Source organism: Piliocolobus tephrosceles, chromosome 8 (assembly GCF_002776525.5).
Source record: "Piliocolobus tephrosceles isolate RC106 chromosome 8, ASM277652v3, whole genome shotgun sequence".
NCBI lineage: Eukaryota > Metazoa > Chordata > Mammalia > Primates > Cercopithecidae > Piliocolobus > Piliocolobus tephrosceles.
The window spans coordinates 116,405,587-116,428,533 of record NC_045441.1 but is presented as its reverse complement, the minus strand read 5'-3'; the positions used below and the strand labels follow the sequence as shown (position 1 = coordinate 116,428,533).

The window sequence follows — 22,947 nt, the reverse complement described above, 5'->3', positions numbered from 1 at the left end:
TGGGCCAGTGCTGAACATTGATTTCTAGACCTAACTCCTCATTTATATCTAATTTCTGATTATACTGATGTTTTGTCACAAGCAGCTAGTAGTTTTAATACTAGAGAGCAGTCAAGTATGAAAAGACAAAGTTAATGGCTATAATAATTATGCTTTTTCTGACCTGGGTTTTGCAGCAAAAGCAAATCTACCCTGAGGCCAGGTGGCAAGAAGCTATCATCCTGATGGCTGCTGTTGCTAACCACCATCACTGGAAAAGTGCTCAGGCAAGCACTACCCCCTAAGGGAAGAATGCAGCTTCAAGCTGATCTTTCACTGGAAAAAACCAATGATGTTATTGAGTAGCACAAATAACCCACCCTGCAAACCTTCTCCACCAATTAAGTTCCATGATCAATGGACAAGGTTGTTTGCAGAGAACAAAAACCTTTTCTTGGCGGGGGGGATGAAAACCAGAAAAAAAAAAAAAAACCCTTTTTGATGGCGAAAATGTATAATTCAGGTCTTAAATTGTCTTCTGTTTGCAAACCTGTACTCAGTTGTGTGCAAGTTTCTTGCATAAAGATTGAAATTTCCTAGAATCGGGAGGGGCTTCCTCTAAGCTGTTCTTTAGGTGGCTTTTTGCTAGCCTTGTCAGGGATGTCTTGGCTTCCTTGGGATCTTTAGCAAACCAGTAACTGTGGTGAACAGATGCAAAACTTATGGCATTCTGAATAGACAAGGGAAGTTTCAAGCTTATTGCAATATTTTGATGTGCAAGCAGTGGGAAACCTTAAGGCAGCTGAAGTTGTAACTTCCTTGGGCCCCAAAAAGAGTATTTCTGGTATCTAAAAGTCTCTGAGCCCCTTGGAGCCTCAGAAATCCTTTATTTCATCACTCAGTCACGTACAGTAAGGCTCAGTGAAGGCAACATGGAGAGACACAGTTGGTTTGGGGGAGATGTAAGCACTTTTTTCCCTGTCTGGAATATCTGTCTTACAGATAAAGATAAGCAAGAAGGGGTAAATGATTAAATAACCTATGATATTGGCCTTTGATTAGAAATGTAATTTTTGTTCTTCTTTAATGACACACTGAAGTCCATGGACTGTCAATGTGTTTGCCAAGATAGTTATGAAGCTTTCATGGCCATTTTTTTTGGCATTTCAAAAAGCAAAATGGCAGTTGTACACTTCCCTACGAGGAGACTGCACAGACTACAACTGAAGCGGTACTTTGGTGATTTGAAATGGAATTCTATCACTTCAGCTTGGTAAAAAAAAAACAAAAAACAAAAAAAAAAAACCAGGTACCTTGTGCTGATCAGAAGTTTTGTAGCTTAACAGATCTTTGATTTAAAAATAATATGGGAAATGGGTGGTCTTTTAACTTAAATAGTTTTGTAGTAAAATCTTTCAGAGTTAGGATATATGGAAGAAAATAATAAAAGGAGTTCTTGATTAATGGATGGATGGGTTCATTTTACTTTCAATGAATATTTATTGAACACCTACTGTCTCCTAGGATCTCATCTTACATCTGTAAACAATGCAGAAAATAACCCTGTGGAGTCTACATGTTAGTAGGGGAAACAGAATACACACATTAATGCAGGTTGTGAAAGAGGAAGGAAATAAGTAGTGTGATGAGATCATAATGGAAGGTAAAGAGACAACACTACATGAGGTGGTCAGGGAAGGTCTGTTGAGCTGAGGCTGAAAGATGAGAAAGGCCAGGAAGGACTTGCTTGGGAAAATGTATGTGGTGATATGTATGAGTGCTGGAGGTGAAACCAAAAGGAAGCCAGTGTGGTTGGATCAGGTGAGTGAGAGGGATAGGTGGTCAGTTGCTAGTTCAAAGGATCCTGTGACAAGAGGTTTGGGCTGTATTCTAAGGGCAATGGGGAAATGATTGAAGGACCCTAAGCAAGATTTTTCTAGATCTATTTTTTTTTTTTTTTTTTTTGAGATGGAGTTTCGCTCTTGTTGCCCAGGCTGGATTGCAATGGTGTGATTTCGGCTCACTGCAACCTCTGACTCCTGGGTTCAAACGATTCTCCTGTCTCAGCCTCCTGAGTAGCTGGGATTACAGGCACCCACCACTACACCTGGCTAATTTTTGGTATTTTTAGTAGAGATGGGGTTTCACCATGTTGACCAGGCTGGTCTCAAACTCCTGACCTCAGGTGATCTGCCCACCTCAGCCTCCCAAAGTGCTGGGATTACAGGCATGAGCCACTGCACCCAGCTTCTAAGATCTATTTTTGTAAAATATCAGTTTTCTTGCTGGTGTAGCGTAGATTTGAGAAGGGCATGAATGGAAGCAGGAAGAAGAGTCAAGTGGCTTTAGGAATCCAGATATCACAGTGGCTTGGACTAGGGTGTGACTTTTTGCTCCACCATGGCTAGCTCATAGCCCAAGATAGCTAATGGAGCTCCATGCATTATGTCCAAATTCTTGCCAGCAAGAAAGAGGGAGGAGCATGAAAAAGGCATGCCTTTTCCCTTTAAGGATCCTTTTCAGAAGCTTCACTTTCCATTGCAAGGAAGGCTAGGAAGTATAGTCATGTTCTGGGTGGCTAGGTAAAAATTGGAGGTTTCATCTAGAAGGAGAACAGACACTAGAAGACAATAATCTCTGCTAATTTCTATTAATAATATATGTAAATAAATTTCTTTTGAAATATAATTGTAATCTTCTTCAGCTCTAAGTAAAATTTTTGGAATTTCTTAGAGTCTGCAAGTCCAATATTCACAGAATAGCTAGTTAAATGAAGATCAAGTAATTAGCTTTATTAACAGCTGGGCAAGCACCAAATAACTCCCCAGGCACATGACTTTCTGTTAAGAGCTACATTGCAGATAATTCAGCTTGAACCTGTGCCTCCTACTCTTGCCCCATATCTCAACCTTGGGACCCACTTCTGCCTGCACAGAAGACTTAAAGTTCACTTGCAATGAGTAGCATGGACTTCAAGTATTTCTCAAATGTCTGGTTGCCAGTGGAATATGGAGAGAAGAGGGTGGGCTTCCTTTCCAAGAATTGAGGCCCTGTGTGGTCTCTTGACATTATAGAGAAAAGAAGCCTGAGATGTATGTGGACAGGTCAGAGAATAAAGGGAGAGCCTGCTATCCCCTTTTGCCCAATAAACGTAGAACTCTGGCTTCAGTTTCTTCCCCCCTCCATGTTGGGGAAGGTCAGTAAAGGAATGGAGAGTGAGAGAGGAAATATTTGTTCTGGAGCTCCCAAAGAGGGTGGGGTTGGGGGGTAGGAATCTCCTCTTCTGTGGGCTGAAGTGAGAATGTAGTGAGAGAAGAAAAAGGGTTTTTCCTAACCAAAAGAATTATTAGAAAAGTGGAATCTAAAGCAACTTTTTTTTTAAAAAAAGGGGATGATGAGTGTCCTGAGTTGTATAATTAATTGACTCAAATATGCTTTATTTGAGTAATAGAAATATGGCCTTATTTAAGCACATATGATATTTTTATGAAGCCTCAGCACAAAGAAAATGAGAAATGAAGAAAAGTAAAATGACAGGTGTTTTCAAATATGCAATAGGATGCCTTAGGGAAATGAAGGAGAATGCCACGTAAGGACAGTGGTAGAGAAGGCTGGAAGGTCAGGTGACTGGAGAAGGGCTAAGAGGTTAGGGTAGGGCTGAGGTTTGGGAGCCACAGCAGTGTTGTCTTCTACAGAGACTTGTCATAGGGGAGTGTTCATCAGGCTTCTGGCACACCCAGAGGTAATGGAAGAGCAGTTCACAAAAAGACTATTTTAAATGTGGGCACAGTTAGAGAAAACAAGGGATGATGAAGTGCTCAGGAGCCAACAACAGTGGGGAGACCCTACAGGAGCAATGGTACAGAGTAGTCACTGGAATCTGGCAAAAGCTTTAGCTGTCAGTGAGGGGTTAGGTGGAGAATCACTGAGTCAGTGGAAGAAGAAGCTGGGGGATAAATACTCTAACTTCTTTCTGTCTCCCCTCGCCCTCCCATATTCTGCTGGTGCCTCCAGGACAAACTCCACTAGAAGCCAGAGGCAAGGAAGCCCAGTCAGTATGGTCATAGAGAACAGCCTCCTTGGGTCTTTGGCGGGATAGGGAAGGATCAGGAAGGTCAAATGGAGAATAGCCTGCACAATATTTTGGTGGAATGCAAGGGAGGAAGTGGTGGGGAAGAAGCTGTATTAAATTTCCTGTAGCAGTTTAATAAATTAATTGCCCTCAAACATTCATTGAGCAATTGCTCTGCCTGGTGTTGGGGATACCAAATAAACAGAGACCCTGTTTGGTCTTGAGAGGATCATAAGCCAGCACAATCATTATTCTAATGTTAGATGGTGGAGACTTTGGAAGGCAGGAATAGCAAAAGACAGCTCTGCCCGATGGAGTCAGTGAAACTGTCCCAAGAAGGAGATGACTTTTGAGCTGGATATTGAGTTTGTATAGAGGATCATTAGGTAGAGGAGAGTATTAAATCTCCCTGGTATGGGGAAGGGTGCAGATGCTGTGAGAATATGGAGAGAAGGTATAGGTCAGGGGAGGAAGATGAGACAGAATCTGATGATCTTTGCGAACCAGACCGAAGAGTTTGGATTTTATCCTTTACATTGGCGATGGGAGTTAACACAGGCTTATAAAAGACACTACTTTTTTTAAAGGATGGGGGAACTGATAATGGGTGCTTTTCTTAGCAACTTCTTTTCTTGGTATGCTTTCCTTCTTTTTCCTCTCATTTTTTTTCTTCACTTCTCTTCACCATTCACCACATTTTTTTTCCATTGTTGTGTTTCTGGTAGATGAAACCTCCAAGGTTAAGGGGGTAGTTAGAGTGGATTTGATGTAGGGATAAGAAAAGGAAACATTCCAGGTCTTTAAAAAATTTCTACTTCAGTTGCCAGTAGGGATTTAATTTGCGGATGGTAGAAATACTGGGGATGCTGGCACAGAAATTAAAATGCTTAATGAACCAATCAATGCTTAGTGGTCTACCACAACAAAATAAAAATGAGATGTGACACATGAAAACTTGAAAACTTGTCTTGAAATACTATGCATGTACCCTGATGTGTATTATTGTAGACTGAAAAAATAAACATACAAGCACATACTCTCACATTACTTTCCCACACATTGATCTGCAAAGAGAAAACTCTTCAAGACTTTGGGGAGAAAGTCCATTATTGAATCAAACAACCATCTTCTATCTGCGCTTTTATTTTATATACCCTTTACACCTGTTTAATTAATCCTAAACATGAGGCTGACTGCTAATTAAACAGCCTGGAAGTGACTGACTGAAGGTAGTAATTTGAGATAATTAGTTTTGGTTTCAAACACTCAATTTTCACACTTTCTGCTCATTTTTAGAAAGGGTGGCTCATTATTATAGTCAGGGTGGGAGTTGCATAAGTCATTTTACTGCTGGACTCTTAGTAGCTCAGGAAGTGGGAATATCAGTATCCAAATAGGACAAAGAAATGGTATAGTGCTATAGAATTTGCTATAGAATGCTCCCCTATTCCCTTCCGCCCACACAACCCATACTTGCACATACACAGAATTTCTTCTAAAGTGAAAGTCAGATGGCTAACTTACTTTCATTAGAATATAGGAATGCACATGCTTTTGATATTTGGGAAATTTTTACCTAGTAAGACTTAGATCTCACTAAGTTATCTATGGTTTCCTTCCCAGGTCCTCTGAAAACAAACAAGAAAAGGTGAAAAAGGGCAAGATTTGGTGTGTGGTTTGAGATTAGGAGGGGTGTCCTTGAGAGTAGTCATGTGCTATGGAGGCACAAAATCTAACCAGAAGAGGCTGGGTGCAAAGGCTCATGCCTGTAATCCCAGCACTTTGGGGGGCCGAGGCGGGTGGATCACGAGATCAGGAGATCGAGACCATCCTGGCTAACATGGTGAAACTTCGTCTCTACTAAAAACACAAAAAATTAGCTGGGTGTGGTGGCGGGCGCCTGCAGTCCCAGCTACTTGGAAGGCTGAGGCAGGAGAATGGCGTGAACCTGGGAGGCGGAGCTTGCAGTGAGCCGAGATTGCGCCACTGCACTCCAGTCTGGGCGACAGAGCTAGACTCCTTCTCAAAACAAACAAACAAACAAACAAACAAACAAACAAACAAAATCTCTGACCAGGGGAAAAGTTTGTCAAGATAAGGCCAGTATATCTGGCAGAGAAGGCAAAGGGCAGGATGAGATGGGTCAGATGGTTTTCATGGTCCCACAGTGTTAACAAGTAAGTTAACACGGTCCCCACTAGGAGAACAGAACCAGAAAGAATTTGGGGTTAAATGGGCCACGCTATTCTGGGTACTCACTGTTATGGCCAATGTAGGTGGATCCAAGTTACACGGAAGCCTAATGAATAGTCAGCACCCTGGACAGCTCCAAGCGCATTGCTCTGCCGCTGCTCCCGGGGTGACTTTTATGTTTTAGGGACTTCACTGTCATTTCACTGGTCCCCAGTATGGAATAGGACTCTCTAGACTTAGGAAGGTTATTTAGATGTTGAGAGCTTTACAAATATATCAAGGGTAGAGTTGAAATGTCTATATAGATTGGGAATCATTTGTCTAGACTGTAGTGGGGACTATTGGATCCCAGAGTGTGCAGCCCTGTGGGGAAAGATGGAACTGCAACCTCTGACATCCTCTGTGCACTGACGTTAGCTGCAGCAAGTGGTGTAGCACAAAGTTAATTTTTTTATGTACAAGTCAAACCTGCATCTTCAACCAAGCTACCTGAATTAGGACGTCTTGGAGTCATTTTGACCTCTGAACTTTCACTCATACCACAACATGGCAGCAGAGGGGTTACTAGACACAACCACATAGCTCACTCTCCTACATTATTGAGAAATGACATAAGATTCCTCGTTTTGAAAAATTTCTGGCAATTCACCCCATTAAAAGAAAAATAGTCTCTTCTTCTAAAGAATTTATGGTCTGGATTCCCTTTTCTGTGATGTTTTGGATGGGGTTAGAAAGATGTTTCTATGAGAGGATATGTGGTTGCTGGCAATTCTCAAATCTTTTTGTGGCACTCTGATTATATCAATAAACAGTCAATAGACTTGCAAAACTTTATATTTAAAATAATTTACTAAAAATGTAGTCTTAAGACTGAAATGGCATCAAGAGTAAAAAAAATCTCATATTAAATTCCCTGTTAGTCATTGTATAGCATTCATGTCCTATAAAGCCAAAGCCAGTTTCAGAGGTGACCTTTTCTGATGCATATACCTTCGTTTTTCTCTTGTTTCTGCACCAGAGCTTATCATGTACAGACTAAAAAAGCAACATCAACAAAAAGCACAAATGTTTTGCTTTGGCTCCAGAAACAATGGAAACTAAAGCAAACTGAAATTCTTTCTCATTTTTTAGAAATTTTCTCAATGTGTAAAAATATTGTTCATTGAGAGAAAGTAAGCCTATGGATCATTCAGAAATACTTTCTAATTAAATTGGTAGTCATAAAACTGTATTTTGGCTTCAGGCTGATACGTCTAGGTTTCTGGTATAGCCTTGGCTGTTTAGCTCGTATGACAATCCATCATTCTTCAAGATTCTTTATGGGTTGAAATGACCCATCATTTGTTTTGCAGATACCTCAAATCAGCTATGCATCCACAGCCCCAGAGCTAAGTGATAACACCAGGTATGACTTTTTCTCTCGAGTGGTCCCGCCTGACTCCTACCAAGCCCAAGCCATGGTGGACATCGTGACAGCACTGGGATGGAATTATGTGTCGACACTGGCTTCTGAGGGGAACTATGGTGAGAGCGGTGTGGAGGCCTTCACTCAGATCTCGAGGGAGATTGGTAAGCATATATTTATCGGATGATTGTATTTGGAGGCGACAGATTGCTGATGCCTGAGCATCTCCAAGTGCTCTCTTATCTGTAGGGAATAATTAGAACTCCTACAGATGCATGAACTAGGCTGTCCACTCTAGAGGGAAGCTGGGTTTATTATAAATGATTTTGTTGTTCATAGGCCTATCAAGGTGACATTTTGGTGCTAATTTAGGAAGTAGGGCTCCTGACTCAAGTGAACATTTTTTAAAGTTGTCTGTTTTGACAAGGGAGTTTGCTGGCACATTAGAGGCACTGTAAATTTGAATAAATGACATACTATTTGATTGTTCTAGATGGAAGTTTACATTAGCAAGTCATTAAATTAAAAAAAAAGTCAATGGAATTTAACATCCAACACTAGAGGGATTAAGTCTAGTAATCATCTTAAAACAATGCTGAAGAAGCCCCCAAGGCTATACTTAAGCAATATTCTTATTGTCATGTTTGACTTCTTTGCATTTTTATTCTTAACGAAAACTCTGAAGCTTAGGGTGTGGTGAAGGGCAAGATGTAAAAACTTGTTTACAACAAGGTACTGCTGACCTCCATCCTGGGCTTTTTTTCAAGGTGCTTATTCAAGTGTCTAGGCATTTCACCATCTTGTATATGTACCAATGAGGTTATAAATCCATTCCACTACTTTGAAAACACAGAGCAAAGCAAAGGAACAACTTAGAGCACAGATCTTAACTGCTGATTTGTCAACAACATATCTTTGCGAATGAAATATGTTATTGTTACTTAAGTACTATTATTCTTATTAAGAATGAATGAATTTTTCCATAAGAGTAATAATATTTTGTTGAAAGATTAAAGTGTCCATTGATTGTTTCTCAGTAATTTTGAGCCTGTAGAAAGACATTATGTTGATAAATTTATTGTTTTTCTTAGAGGCCTCGACTCAGAAAAAGATCATGGGAGTGATTTGGGCTTAACCATAATTACCAAGGACAAAAAGTCTGATGTTATTGAAATAGGATTTTCACTTGAGAGATTTGCAGATGACTGCAAGCTTTTCTGTACATAGTAGGGCATAGAAAATTATAATACACAATATCTAGTATCTTTAACATTTGTTCTACATTTGTGCTATTGCAGAAAATGTATAAAAGGCCTGGTCTTGTTGGAAAGATTGGGCTAATTGATTTAATTGGACAACTGTTCACACCTGCTGTAAGTGTGCATGATGCCATAATCTTTGCTCTCTGGGAATTTATATCATTACTGCTATAAAACAGAGTCAAAACATTCAATTGATCTTTAAATTATGACAAATTATATTATCTTCTTGGATAAAAATCTAAAGTTTATCTTTAGAGGAAATGCCCACTCAAATGAAAACAATAGCTTCTGGAAACAGCGTTAATGTATTATTTAAGCAACTGATGTCAGTTCTTACCAGAGTGATAATTCAACAAGAGAAGGAAACTAATAGAGTATGTATTGAAATAAGTTTTCTGCAGTGATCCTGGACATTCTGCAACTTGAGGACACATTTTGTGTGCATGAGATAGATTCCTATAAAAAATTCAAAACAGGACATAGTCTGCCAATTGTTGCAGAATCTGACAAAATGCATTGTTCTAAAAGTTAAGTGAAACCACAGTTTTATTCTTTTGACTAAAATAAGAAATACTTAGTTTTTATTTTTTAGGGAGCATTGCTATGCTTTGATAATACTGTCGCATAAAAGGATTTAGATGGTGCCATTCATTATTCCTGTTTCTATCATAGTCATTAGCATGGGAGAAAATAATTTTGGTGCCTTGTATATGCTCTTGATTAGAGCAACACATTTCTTCTGTGTTGATCTTTTCAGTATTCTGTGACTTGATTGGTTGTCCATTCTATTTCAGTTCTTACTTATCTGGGGAATGGAGGAGGGATGGATTGTCAATTAATATGCAGAATACTGAAAAGGCCAAATTAGTACCACACTGGAGTATGCCATGGAATATATTAAATATCAAAATCATCCCTCATTTTAATGACAAAGATTTTTATCTAGAACAAAAATAGCTGAAAATTAAACCTTTTATATGACAATGATATTAATGGGAATGGCAAATGGTAGCAACTTAACCCATTCTGAAATTATCTGATGTCTCTAATGAAAATTCATTAGTTCTGTAACATTTGCAGTTCTTACTACAACACTGATGACATCTGTCACCATGTTAGTAGTGTGTTTTTAAAAAAACCTCGGTAGCTTGACTGAAGGAGATGTATACATTAATTTATTTTGGAGTGTCTGCCCATTAATAAAATTGTATACTTCCCCAACTCATAGTGTTCTCTGTACTTTGTTCTGAATTTCTCTTTAGCAACATCGATTACTAAGAAATTTCAGTGTAAATTGAGGCTTCCTCTGTCTTACTCTGATTAACTCAAGCAGATCATAATGGAGTGATGGTGAAATGAAAATTGGTTTAGTGATAAATTGCTTCTATGGTTTGATTAGAATGTTTTTCATTTTAACAAAATCAGACTTGGGGCAGTCTCCTTTGTTAATCTGGGAGAATGAAGTTTATGAGTGTATGGTGGTCATGATCAGACCTCAGTGATGGCTTTTCCCTAGTTGAGATCTTTCTGAAGGGGAGAGGGCCAGGAGACACTTGATAAAGACAAATAGCCCCTTGATATCCCAGCTGTTGTAGTGTCATCCCAAGGCATCTCTTGACTATAGGATTATTGCTGGAGAAGGAAAAAAAAACATATTTGGTATCAGCAAATAGCACAGTTTTACTGACTGGAGCATAGTTTGTCTAGTGAAGTATGGGAGACAAAATTGGAAGGCTTGACATAGACACATGATTATTTCAAATCATGGGTTGTTTATTTTATCCTTAGTTTTCTAGACAATGGAGGTGTGCTAGGCCATTCTGCATTGCTATAAAGAAATCCCTGAAAGTGAGTAATTTATGAGAAAAGAGGTTTAATTGGCTCATGGTTCTGTGGGCTGTACAGGAAGCATAGTGGCATCCATTTCTGGGGAGGCTTCAGGAGGCTTACAATCGTGGCAGAAGGTGAAGCAGGAGCAAAGGAAGGAGATGCAACACACTTTTAAATGACCAAATTTTGTGAGAACTCACTATCTTGAAGACAGCACCAGGTGACAAGAGATCCGCCACATGACCCAAACACCTTCCACCAGGCCCTGCCTCCATCACCGGGGATTACATTTCGACGTGAGATTTGGGTGGCAATAAATATCCAAACTATATCATTCCACCCTGGCTCCTCTCAAATCTCATGTCCTTTTCACATTGCAAAATACAATTATGCCTTCCCAATAGTCCCCCCAAATGTCAACTCATTGTAGCATTAACTCAAAAGTCCATGCTGGGTGTGATGGCTCATGCTTGTAATCCCAGCACTTTGGGAGGCTGAGGTGGAGTTTGAGACCAGCCTGGCCAACATGGTGAAACCCAGTCTCTACTAAAAATTAGCCAGGCATGGAGGCATGTACCTGCTGTCCCAGCTACTTGGGAGGTTGAGGCAGAGAACTGCTTGAACCTGGGAGGTGGAGGTTACAGTGAGCTGACATTACACCAATGCACTTCAACCTGGGTTACAGACCAAGACTCCATCTCAACAAAAAAAAGATGTCCAAGTTCAAAGTCTCATCTGAGACAAAGCAAGTCCTTTCCACCTATGAGCCTATAAAATAAAAAACAAGTTATTTACTCCTAAGATACAATGTGAGTAGAGGCATTGGATAAACATTCCTGTTCCAAAAGGAAGAAATTGCCAAAAGAAGGGGGCTGTAGGCTCCGTGCAAGTTCAAAACTTCAAAACACAGCAGGGAAGTTATTACATCTTAAAGCTCCAAAATAGTTCCCTTTGACTCCATGTCCCACATCCAGGGCACACTGTTGTGAGGGGTGGGCTCCCAAGGCCTTAGGCAGCTCCACCCCTGTGGCTTTTCAGGGTTCAGCCCTTGTGTCTTCTCTCATAAGTTGTTGAGTACCTGCAGCTATTCCAGGCACCGAGTGCAAACTGCTGGTGGATCTACTATTCTGGAGTCTGGAAGATGGCCTCTTTCTAACAGCTCCATTTGGCAGTGTCCCACTGAGGACTCTGTGTGGGGGCTCCAACCCCACATTTCCCCTTGGCACTGCCCTTGTAGAGGTTTTCTGTGAGGGCTCTGCCCCATCAGCAGGCTTCTGCCTGGGTGCCTAGGCTTTTCCATACATCCTCTGAAATGTAGGCAGAGGGTGCCAAGCCTCATCACTCTTGAACTCTGTGCACTTGCAAGCTTAATGCCACATGGGGGCTGCCAAGGTTTATAGTGGCTCGTACTCTCCAGAGCACTGGCATGAGCAATATCTGAGGCCCTTTGAGCCAAGGCTAGAGCTGGAGTGGCTGGGATGTGGGTAACAGTGTCCTGAGGCTGCACAGGGCAATGGGGCCCTGGACCTGGCCCATGAAAGGACTCTTCCCTCCTATGCCTCTAGGCTGTGATAGGAGGGACTGCTATGAAGGTCTCTGAAATGCCATGGAGGCCTTTCCCCCATTGTCTTAGATATTAGGACTTGGCTCCTTTTAGTTATGCAAATATCTCTAGCAAGTGGTTGCTCCACAGCCTGCTTGAATTCCTCTCTTGAAAAAGCTTTTTCTTTTTCTGCCCATGGCTACGGTATACATTTCCCAAACTTTTATACCCTGCTTCCCTTTTAAATATAAGTTGCAGCTTTAAGTCATTCCTTTGCTCCCACATCTGAGTGTAGGTTATTAAAAGCAGCCAGGCCACATTTTGAATGATTTGCTGCATAGAAATTTCTTCTACCATATACCCTAGGTCATTACTTTCAAGTTCAAACTTCCACAGAGCCCTAAGGCATGAAGAGAATGCAGCCAAGTTATTTGCTAAGGCATAACACAGGTAACCTTTGCTCCAGATTCCAGTAAGTCCTGCATTTCCATCTGAGACCTCAATAGCCAGGATTTCACTGTCCATATCACTATTACCATTTTGGTGAAAACCATTTAACTGGTCTCTAAGAAGGTACAAACTTTCCCTCATCTTCCTATCTTCTTCTGAGCCCTCCAAACTCTTCCAGCCTCTGCCTGTTACCCAGTTTCAAAGTCACTTCCACATTTTCAGGTATCTTTATAGCAATGCACCACCCCTCAGCACCAATCTTCTGTATTAGGCTGTTCTTGCATTCCTCTAAAGAAACACCCAAGACTGGGTAATTTATGAGAAAAGGGGTTTAATTGGCTCATGGTTCTTCAGGCTGTACAGGAAGCATAGCAGCATCTGCTCCTGGGGAGGCCTTTTGAGGTTTATAGTCATCATAGAAGGTAAAGCAGGAACAAGCACACCACATAATGAAAGCAAGAGCAAGAGACAGTTGGGAATGGGGGAGATGCAACACACATTTCAGCCACCAGATCTTGTGGGAACTCACCATCCTGAAGATAGCACCAAGCCATGAGGGCTCTGCCCCCAGGACCCAGCACCTCCCACCAGGCCCCACCTTCAGCATTGGGGATTACAATTGCACATGAGCTTTGGGTAGGGACAAATATTCAGATTATATTAGGAGGAAACTGCTGAGGAGAGGGGGATCTATCAGAATGTATATTTAAAGTTGTACTATGAGAAGTAAAAGACAAGGAGACCAGTTCAGGGGCCATTCCAATAAAAATCTTGGCCTGATACAGGGCAGCGATAATAGAAATGGAAGAGGAGACAGACTTGGGGGTCATTTGTGAGGTGAAGTCTATGGAATTTTGTAACTGATTGGACGCAGAGCTTGAAGGTATGAAAGAAGTTAAAGTTGAACTTGAAATTGTATACCTGGGCAACTAGGAAAAGGCAGGTACCGTAAACAGAAAAGAGACAGTAAAATGAACACAGTAAACTTTAGGTAATAGTACATAGCTTTGTGGAGAAGAATAGCAAGGAACATTGATCTAGAGCCAAGCAGGAACTGAGATATAGATCAAAGTTCATTCTCATAAAATTGAGGATGGAAAGGTGGTTGCTAAGGTGAGAAGTAAAGGGGAATGAGGATGGACTCATGGAGAGAAGTTTTCATATAAAGGTGTGTGATATGGTTTGGCTGTGTCCCCACCCAAATCTCACCTTGACTTATAATAATCCCCATGTGTCAAGGGTGGGGCAAGGTGGAGATCATTGAATCATGGGGGTGGTTTCCCCCATACTGTTCTCATGGTAATGAATAAGTCTCATGAGATTTGATGGTTTAATAAATGGGAGTTCTCCTGCACAAGCATTCTTGCCTGCCACCATGTAAGACGTGACTTTGTCCCTCATTTGCCTTCCACTGTGATTGTGAGGCCACCCCCAGCCATGTGGAATTGTGAGTCAGTTAAACCTCTTTCCTTTATAAATTACTCAGTCTTGGGTATGTCTTTATTAGCATTGTGAGAACAGACTAATACAGTGTGGGAATAATGGCCTAGACATTGCAATGGGGAGGTAACAGTATGATGGAGTGTTCTGTTTTCATGGGTTTATGGTCATGGGAGGGCTCTCAGTGTCCTTTGAAGAAGACTTCAATTATTGGAGATGATAAAAGGAGCTCCTCAGAAAAAAAATTTAACAACGTTGAGCAGTGCTTCATAAGAAAACAGGAATGTTTGCCAGAATGCATAGCTGAACATGCACAGTAGGGTTGGGGTTAGGGCTAGAGTTTCTACATGAAGTGAGGTCCTTGAAAGGAGGTATTTTATAGTAAAATATAGTAAACTAGGTGGCTTAAAATAATAGAAGTTTGTCATCTCACAGTTCTGGAGACTAGGAATAAAAAATTAAGGTGTCAGCAGGGCCATGCTGCTTCTGAAACTTGTAGGAGAGAATCCCTCCTTGCCTGTGTTAGCTTCTGGTGTTTGCTGACAATCCATAGTATTCCTTGGCTTGTTGATGCATCACTACAGTCTCTGCCTCTACCATCACATGACCATCTTCTTCCTTCTTGTGTTTGTCTCTGCGTCTTCTCTTCTTATAATAATGCAGACCTGTTGGAATAAAGGCCCACACTACTCCAGTATGACCTCATCTTAACTAACTACATTTGCAATGACCCTCTTTCCAAATAAGGTCACATTCTGAGGTACTGGGATTAGGATTTCAATGTATTTTTCTTGGGAGATAATTCATTTTTTAACAGAGGGTGAAGGAGGGTATACTCAGAAAGTTAGCTTCCAGTGATAGAGATGGGAGGTGGGCCAGGAGGACAACATGTTGGTAATAAGGATGAGAGGGGCTTAAGCAGACAGAATTTAGTTAATGGAGAAGCCTGTAATATAGACGTTTCACAAGTTCCTTTTGGAATGTTATGGAATTCTACTCTCCCAATACTGACTCTTGGGTAAATGAGGTAACCTAATGGATAATTCAGGGTTCCAGACTGGGGTAAGTGATGGGATCCCAGTGTCTGTCTGGCTTTCCTAGGTAGTTGAGAGCTTCCCAATAGGATCACAATAGACACTGCCAACACAGGTGTGTACCTGCTGTTCACCTGCCCCGCTTTGTGTAATTCCAAGAAACTTCTCGTTGATGACACCTGGAAAATTACATAAATCCAGAGAAGTTTTTATGGCCTAATTTATTTTTATTTCCCTCTTTGGTCTTTTGGTTTGAGGGAAGAGAATAGCTTAGTTGCTGCTGGTTAAGACCTACATGTTACACAACCCTTAGCTGTTAGGTCCACAGTCATCTATTTCTGTCTTGTTTAAATTCCTTGATATAATGTTTTCATTGATATTATAATAAAGGAGTTGATAATATTCACTCATGCTTTTCCATCATAAGCTCTGGGCCTGGTGGCTCATGACTCAATAAATGACTTCCTTTAGTCTTTTGACAGGTTCCTTCTCTTCTTTGTCTTACATTATTTTATTATTTTTAAAAGAAGACAGGATAATAAATGTTAATGCTACTGCTATCATTATAAGGGGCAAGGAAGCTAAAGTTTTATCTCTGAAGATAAAAGGAATATGTGAAAACATATCGTTTCATTGTAGATTTGCACAGTATGGCGGCACACCTTCTTTAATCAGTCATCATGTTTATGAATGGCTTATTGAAGATGACAGGTCTTCAAGTCGTCATTGCATACATTACAGGGGGCAGAATAGACCTGATTCTGTCAAATATTCTACTATATGTGTCTTTCTCCCCTAAATTTGCAAATGCTGGAAGCTTCTGACTATTGTTTGACATGTTCAGAATATTAACGTCTTAGAGTTGGAAGAGACCAGAGAGTTGTTGGGATGGAAGATTCTGTTTGAAATGTTAATGTAATGAACCAATTTAATGAGTTCATTTTTTGTGTGTATAAAATGACAGTTGCCAAAAAGTTTGATGGAGTTTTTTTTTTTTTTTTTTTTTTTTTTTTTTGTGAGGGTCAAGCAATAAAATAAGGAAAATTTCATCCCTAGTGTATAATCGAAATGTGTTCACTGATCATATTTTTAACGTATCTTTGTACAGTTTTAAAAAAAGTATTTTCCCCTCTTGGATTATAAACAAGAAACAAGTTTCTGTTAACTGAAATGGATTCACTTTAAGATTAAAACAAAGTATTTTCAATGACAGAAAGGAAAGAATACATAAAGAGCAGCGTTTCCCCTCAGATGTTCATTGCTTTGGAAAAATGACTTCCAGCAGGCAAAAATCAATTTGACAAAAGTATTAATGTTGTAAAATACTATGAATGAAAGGAAACAATTTAATTCAATTGAAAATTTTACTTTGTATTCATACAGCTGAGTTCCATTGATAACACCACATTTTGAGTTACAAATCACATTTAATTAATATTAACACCAGGTAATTGGCAAGAATAACTTCAAAGGAGGGCTGAGAAAATTGCAAATTGGAACTGCAGGTGCAGTGATACTGTAGAAGCTTTATAGGGATCCAAAGGATGTGCATATGATTTTAACAATTATTGCAGAACCTGATCAAATAGAGTGTCATTTCAAAGCTGTTCTTCACCCCAGCCATTCCTAATATTTAGGGCCTAGTAACTGCCAAGTAGCAACAGCTGCTGTTAATATGAAACAGCAAACAGCATTCAAATAAGTGCTTTAAAACCTGTGATTCTTATGCTGTAGTTAAGTTGTTAGTAAACAATGGCAGTTTGATGCAGTAGAACCAACCTTGGAGTCAGAAGCACTTCTTTAAATCCCTATTTTTCAATTATGAGATTTTGTTAACAAGCTTCTCTGAGAATTAATTTCCTTGTCTGTAAAATGGAGGCCATTTCTGCTCAGTAATAATCCAGTGATAGAATTCTTGTGAATGTTCTTTATGAACTCGAAAGTGCTATTTAATATCAGGTATTACTAGTGAAAGGAATGGGGATAATACAGATTTTCCCCTCAAAGGCATAACAAAGCTGTATATTATCATAAAGATGGTAGGTGTGTTGCCTGGGGTGTAGGATATTTGAAATGGCAGAGTGTTTTTGCTTGATCTGTTAATTACCTTCAATCTTAGCTACATGTGGCTAAGATTCTACATGAAAGACCAGAGAGGAGGATTTCAAATGACTCCTGACCACCTCCTCTCTCTTTTCTCTCTTCCAGTTCTCAATGCCATCCGCCCACTTCTGGGCTAAGTATTCTACCATCCTATTCTTGTCATCCTTGGTTATTGAATATTATTTACCATGTCGCCTAACAGTTGTTTCTGCTTAAATGTGACCATTCAGTTGCCACTTTAAAAGGGTTGAGATTTGAGGACAAGTTTGGGGTATTTTGCCTCATCCTTAGCAATGTGCTACCAGAGTCCCTGTGCGTAACTCTGTGGTACCACTTGCCACTCTGATTGTAGTGCCGATTTCTCTGTCAATCTCTTCAATCAGGACATGTTTTATCTTAGTGGAAAGATCCCCATTACCCAGTACAGTACCTGGCATGTAACAGGTGCTTCGTGAATTTCTGTTGAATGACCATTGTCACCAGATTCATGGTTGTGTTAGTAATGTGAGTCTGTGGGTAAGGTTTGCTCAGCCTCTGGGAACCAAAGGGCAGAGCTACTTCCAACCATGCTTTATGCATTATCTTTGATAATGCATGGGAACCTTCAGGGGTTACTGTAATGTTAAGTCACGTTTTTATTGCTGGCAAATACCAAAGCCGATAATCTGTAGGTTCATCCCAACTCTAATCTCTTAGGCAGCACTGGGGAGTGGTTAAGAACTTCTCACTGGCTGGGTTTATGTTCCAGATTTGTCATATTGTAGCAAAGGGATCTGGGTAACTTACTTAATCATGTTGTACCCCAATTTATTCAGGTGTAGAATGGGGATAAAAATTGTATAAGAATTGAGTGAGATCATACGTAACAATGTGTGGGTCATGGCTAGTGTTCAACAATGGTCAATTTGTATTTTTTCTTTTCTTTTTTTTTTTTTTTTGAGACCCAGTCTCACTCTGTCACTCAGGCTGAAGTGCAGTGGCATGATCTCGGCTCTCTGCACCCTCTGCCTTCTGGGTTCAAGCGAGTCTCCTGCCTCAGTCTCCCAAGTAGCTGGGATTACAGGTGCATGCCCCCACGTCTGACTGGTTTTTATATGTTTAGGAGAGAGAGGGTTTCACCATGTTGGCCAGGCTAGTCTTGAACTCCTGACCTCATGTAATTCATCTGCCTTGGCCTCCCAAAGTGCTGGCATTACAGGCACGAACCACCACGCCCAGCCTCAATTTGTATCTTGTAAGGAGCCCATCTACACCAGCAGGTAGCCTATGAGTGTTCTTACTGCCCTGAATATATATCCAATTTGTTCAATGAGCAAAAGGCAGCAGAGAGGCTAAGTGCTCAATTAAATGCAGCCCATTCTTGCCATTCCTGAAACTTGCTCCGTACCTTAGCAGTGATAAATCTTATTGTTTCTTCACATGACTAATGTACTACCTAGCATAGTGCTGGCCATAGTTAAATACATGAATTCATGAAATACCAGTCACAAATGGCTCACCAAATCTGCTTGCTTCTTTTTCATTTTGAATCTTCTTAAGAATGAATCAATTCAGTGAGCATTTATAGTGCATGTGTCAGGTGATACTTGTGCTAAGCTTTGAGGATACAGAGACAAATCATGGTCTTTGCTTTCCAGCAGGTCACTGTGTTTCAGAGGAGGTGGAGATGCAAACAATTACAAATTCATGTGATCTTTGCCTTAATGGAGGCATCTTTTAGAGGCATTGTCTCCAAAACACTGCCTGAGAGAGAGCATCCTGCAGTTCATATAATGAAAGGACCTGGCATGAGACAGTGGAACAGGACAGCTTATGGACCCCAAGCTCGAAGGAAGTACACAGTGGCATATGAGTTAAATTAATTCAAACAACTTGAGTAGAAACCCAGTTTCCTAAGAAAAAGAGTGCAAAAAGTTGAGTGTAAAATATTATGCCAACTTTGTAATGTAATAAATATATGAGAAATGTTTAATATGTGTAAAATATCTAGTGTTTGACGGTTCTTATTTCTTCATCTATTGCTGATTACTCTCATGTATCCTCTTACGTGCAATCAGTGTGTGGCTTTACCTGATAGTATTAGTCCCTGTTTTCCATGATCACCCCTACCCAGCAGCAATTTCAGTTTTGTTCCGTTCCTGAGTCTTAGCCAGGGCCAACAGCTTCTACCCAGCATCAACCCACAAGTTGCCAGGGTTTGGAATGGTTTTGTCATGATGAACCCTGTATTTGGTTGTCCTAGAGTGAACCCTGAGCCCCTCTCTGTCACTGCAAACTCACAGTGATGTCCCACCAGGCATTTGACTTACACTTCAGATCCTTGGAGATGGACCTGTCCCCAGATTCTGGCCTGCTGGTTTTGGACCGTGACACACTACCTATTCCTTGTCAACTTTACCTGACTGGGTTGAAGTGTCTCCTCCTCTGCCTTTATTCTGTCACAGCTGGTAAGGTCTGACTATGCATGAAGTCATTGAGCAGAATCCTGGCTCTTGTATGGGGCCCTGACCCCCTCTAACTTGTTGTCTTTATATTTATCATGTTCTTTTAGTGTCATACGAATGAATAAATGAATTCCCAAGTGTAAGAGAATTTAGCCTCAAGTGATACTTTGAACCTCTTTCCCAGAGATTCCTGTGCAAATGCTTCAAAAGGGCCAGGAGCTTCACATGAACTGTGTGGTCCCTGTTTTTGGTTATTTGTTTTCCTGCTACCTTACTCCTATTGCCAACTGTATTAGTTTGCTAGGGCTGCTGTAACAAAGTCCCGTAAACTGGGTGGCTTGAGCAACAGAAATTTGGCCTCCACAGTTTGGGGGCCAGGAACTTGAGATCAAGGTGTCAGCAGACTTGGATCCTCCTGAGGCTGTGAGGAGGAATCTCTCCCAGCCTCTGTCCTTGCTTCTTGTGGTTTGCTGGTGATATTTGGCATTCCTTGGCAAGTAGAAGCATCACTTCAATCTCTGCTTTCCTTTTTACATGGCATCTCCTCAATCATGGCTGCCGGATTGAGCCTGATTAATGAAGTTCTCTCTGACCTAAGCCCATATTTGTTCTGGTTCTTTGGGTGAATTTTGGCCCTGGGATTACCCCTAAGGGATTAGCTTCTGTGATCAGAGCCTTGCCAGCTGGTCTCTGCATGCCTCGCAAGTCATGACAAGAAGTGTGCTTCTCTCCCATGCTTAGCCCCAAAGAAATCACATTCTTTTATTTTCCTTTCCAAAGTCATTTCCTTGTTAAAGCCATTGTATTTGGAAACTCCAGCACTAGATGAGAGCTTTAGGATGCAATCTGTACTTACCGTGTTGATAGAACATAATATAAAAACACCCTTCTGCAGAAATGAAGCAACATCAGAATCTATTTATGTCATTTTTTATAGGCCCTAAAAGAGTTGGCCTGAGAATTAGGAGTGTGTTTTCTCAGTTTACTTCATCATGTATCAACTAAGCAACAAATATAGTTTCCTTGAAAATAAATGGCTTCATAATATAATAAAATCAGAAGGCTATCAGATGAATAGTTGATTGAAATAGGTGCCAATTATTTCAGGGGTTACGTCCGTTGATAGAACTTGGCTGCAGTCTCTGTCCTCTAGGATCTGCATGTTTGAGAGACTGGGCTGCTTTGCTTTTTTCACTCTTACCTGACCAAAGCCATTTCATGATTCATTGGGGGTCCCACAAGAGGAAGGCAGAGGAATGGAAATAAAGTGAAACTCAAGTCAGCACATTTTGTTTCTTGTTAACAGCTCTGGGAAGAGGTTTGGTTGGGAAAGGAATTTCAAGTAGTGATTTAAACATATCTTCTGGCAGTTGTAGCAGTGAGGAAAAAAAAATAATGCCTCTTGTACCAGCTCAGATACACTTCCAAGGCATTGGTACTTACGGTCATACGACTCTAGAGTTACATTTGCATCGTGAATCATGGCTGGCATGTGCATAATGGGCCATTAAGGGAAATAGGGATGTTCAGAGTGCATTGCTAGCCTTGTGTGTTTCATATTGTGGAGGGCAACCACTGTTTTCCCCTTTAAAATGTTGCTTGATGATAGTGTCAGAGGAAACCCTGTGATAGATGGAATTATTCACTTGAGCTGATATGACATTTTATTTCACAAATATTTGAGCCCCTACTGTGTGTTGGGGCCTTGTTCTAGGTGGTAGGGATATGATGCTGAGTGAGTCAGACCTGCTTCCAGTCCTCGTGCAGTTTCCAGCCAAGCTTACTCTCTTTGCATTTTTCATGTCCTTGTAGTCTCAGATCTCTCTAGGCTACAGGAATTTTGCCTAAGCCTCCAGAGTGAGATGCCATGAACAGAGAGTCCATGAAAAGGTGGAGATGGCCTACATCTATATGAATAACTACTTGACCCCTTGGGTGTTCTGGAGATGCTGGAGTTCACTTGAGGTGTCCATGGCATGCTGGGGGTAGGGGTCACACATTTGAATGAGAAAGAACATGTGTGCATGTGTTTTTGTGGGCACACACAGAGGAATAGGCCTGGACCGAGGAAGGAGCTAGGCCAGCTTGCCAGGTGCGGTGTTTGGGAGCATTGCCAGATGCAGGTGGCATGAAGAAATCCATTCAGGCTCACAGAGCACAGATCAGAGATGGTGGTCTTGGTGAGGACCTAAACATACTGCCACATGGCAAAAGAGTCACACATACCATGCTGCAACCTGGAATCCCTGCATGTCTTCCATGTTAGTTTTCTTTTAACATTTTCTTTTCCTTCTTTTTTTTTTTCCCTGAGACAGAATCTCACTCTGTCACCCAGGCTGTAGTGCAGTGGCACAACCTTGGCTCACTGAAACATCCGTTTCCTGGATTCAAGCGATTCTCGCACCTCAGCCTCCCAAGTAGCTGAGATTACAGTCATGCACCACCACGTCCAGCTATCTTTTTATATTATTATTATTATTTTAGTAGAGACAAGATTTCACCATGTTACCCAGGCTCATCTAAACTCCTAGCCTCAAGGGATCCACCCGCCTCGTCCTTCTAAAGTGCAGGGATCATAGGCGTGGGCCACTGTGCCCAGCTAATGTTTTATTTTCCTTCTGTTCTCAGTTTATTTCCAGGAAGCCTTCTCTAATCTTCATCCCCTCCTTTTCCCACCTAAGTTAGATTTCTCTTCTATGTATTCTGTCAATGAAAACAAATCCAGACTTAGATAAGGAGGGATTTTATTCAGAAGAGAGACCATTGCCACAGAGAGAATGCTCCAACCTCCGAAATTGACAAGTGTCACAAAATCAAAAAGAAAGAGGCTTCTCTTATATAGGGTAGGGAGAGATAACAGAAGCTTGATTAAAATTATAAAAGGGGAGCAAGCAATGGAGGGATGATCAGTGGGATGGCGGGGGGATGATCAGTGGGGCGGGGGGTTGACCGGTGGGGTGGGGATGGGGGGGGGGTGATCAGTGGGATGGGGGAATGACCAGTAGGACAGGGGGTGACCAGTGGGATGTAGAGGGAGGTGGGACGATCAGTGAGATGGTGGTTGGGGGATGACCAGTGGGATGGGGGGATGATCGGTGGGACGGGGGAAGTGATTGGTGGGCTGGGGGTTGACCGGTGGGATGGGGGATGATCAGTGGGATGGTAGGGGGTCATCAGTGAGACAGGGGGGAT

General features: G+C 41.1%; 1 protein-coding gene across 11 annotated transcripts in view; it reads left to right on the top strand.

Moving 5' to 3' along the window:
* Positions 1-22,947, top strand: part of GRM8 (glutamate metabotropic receptor 8) — an 810,901-nt gene that overhangs the window by 131,157 nt on the left and 656,797 nt on the right. For all 11 annotated transcript variants that reach the window (XR_004229111.1, XR_002733955.1, XM_031936131.1 and 8 more), the window contains one exon: positions 7,597-7,813. Coding sequence is in view for 9 of the 11 variants with exons in the window: in XM_031936131.1 (XP_031791991.1) it covers positions 7,597-7,813 (217 nt within the window). In the remaining 2 variants the exon portion in view is untranslated. The remainder of the gene's footprint in view (positions 1-7,596; positions 7,814-22,947) is intronic.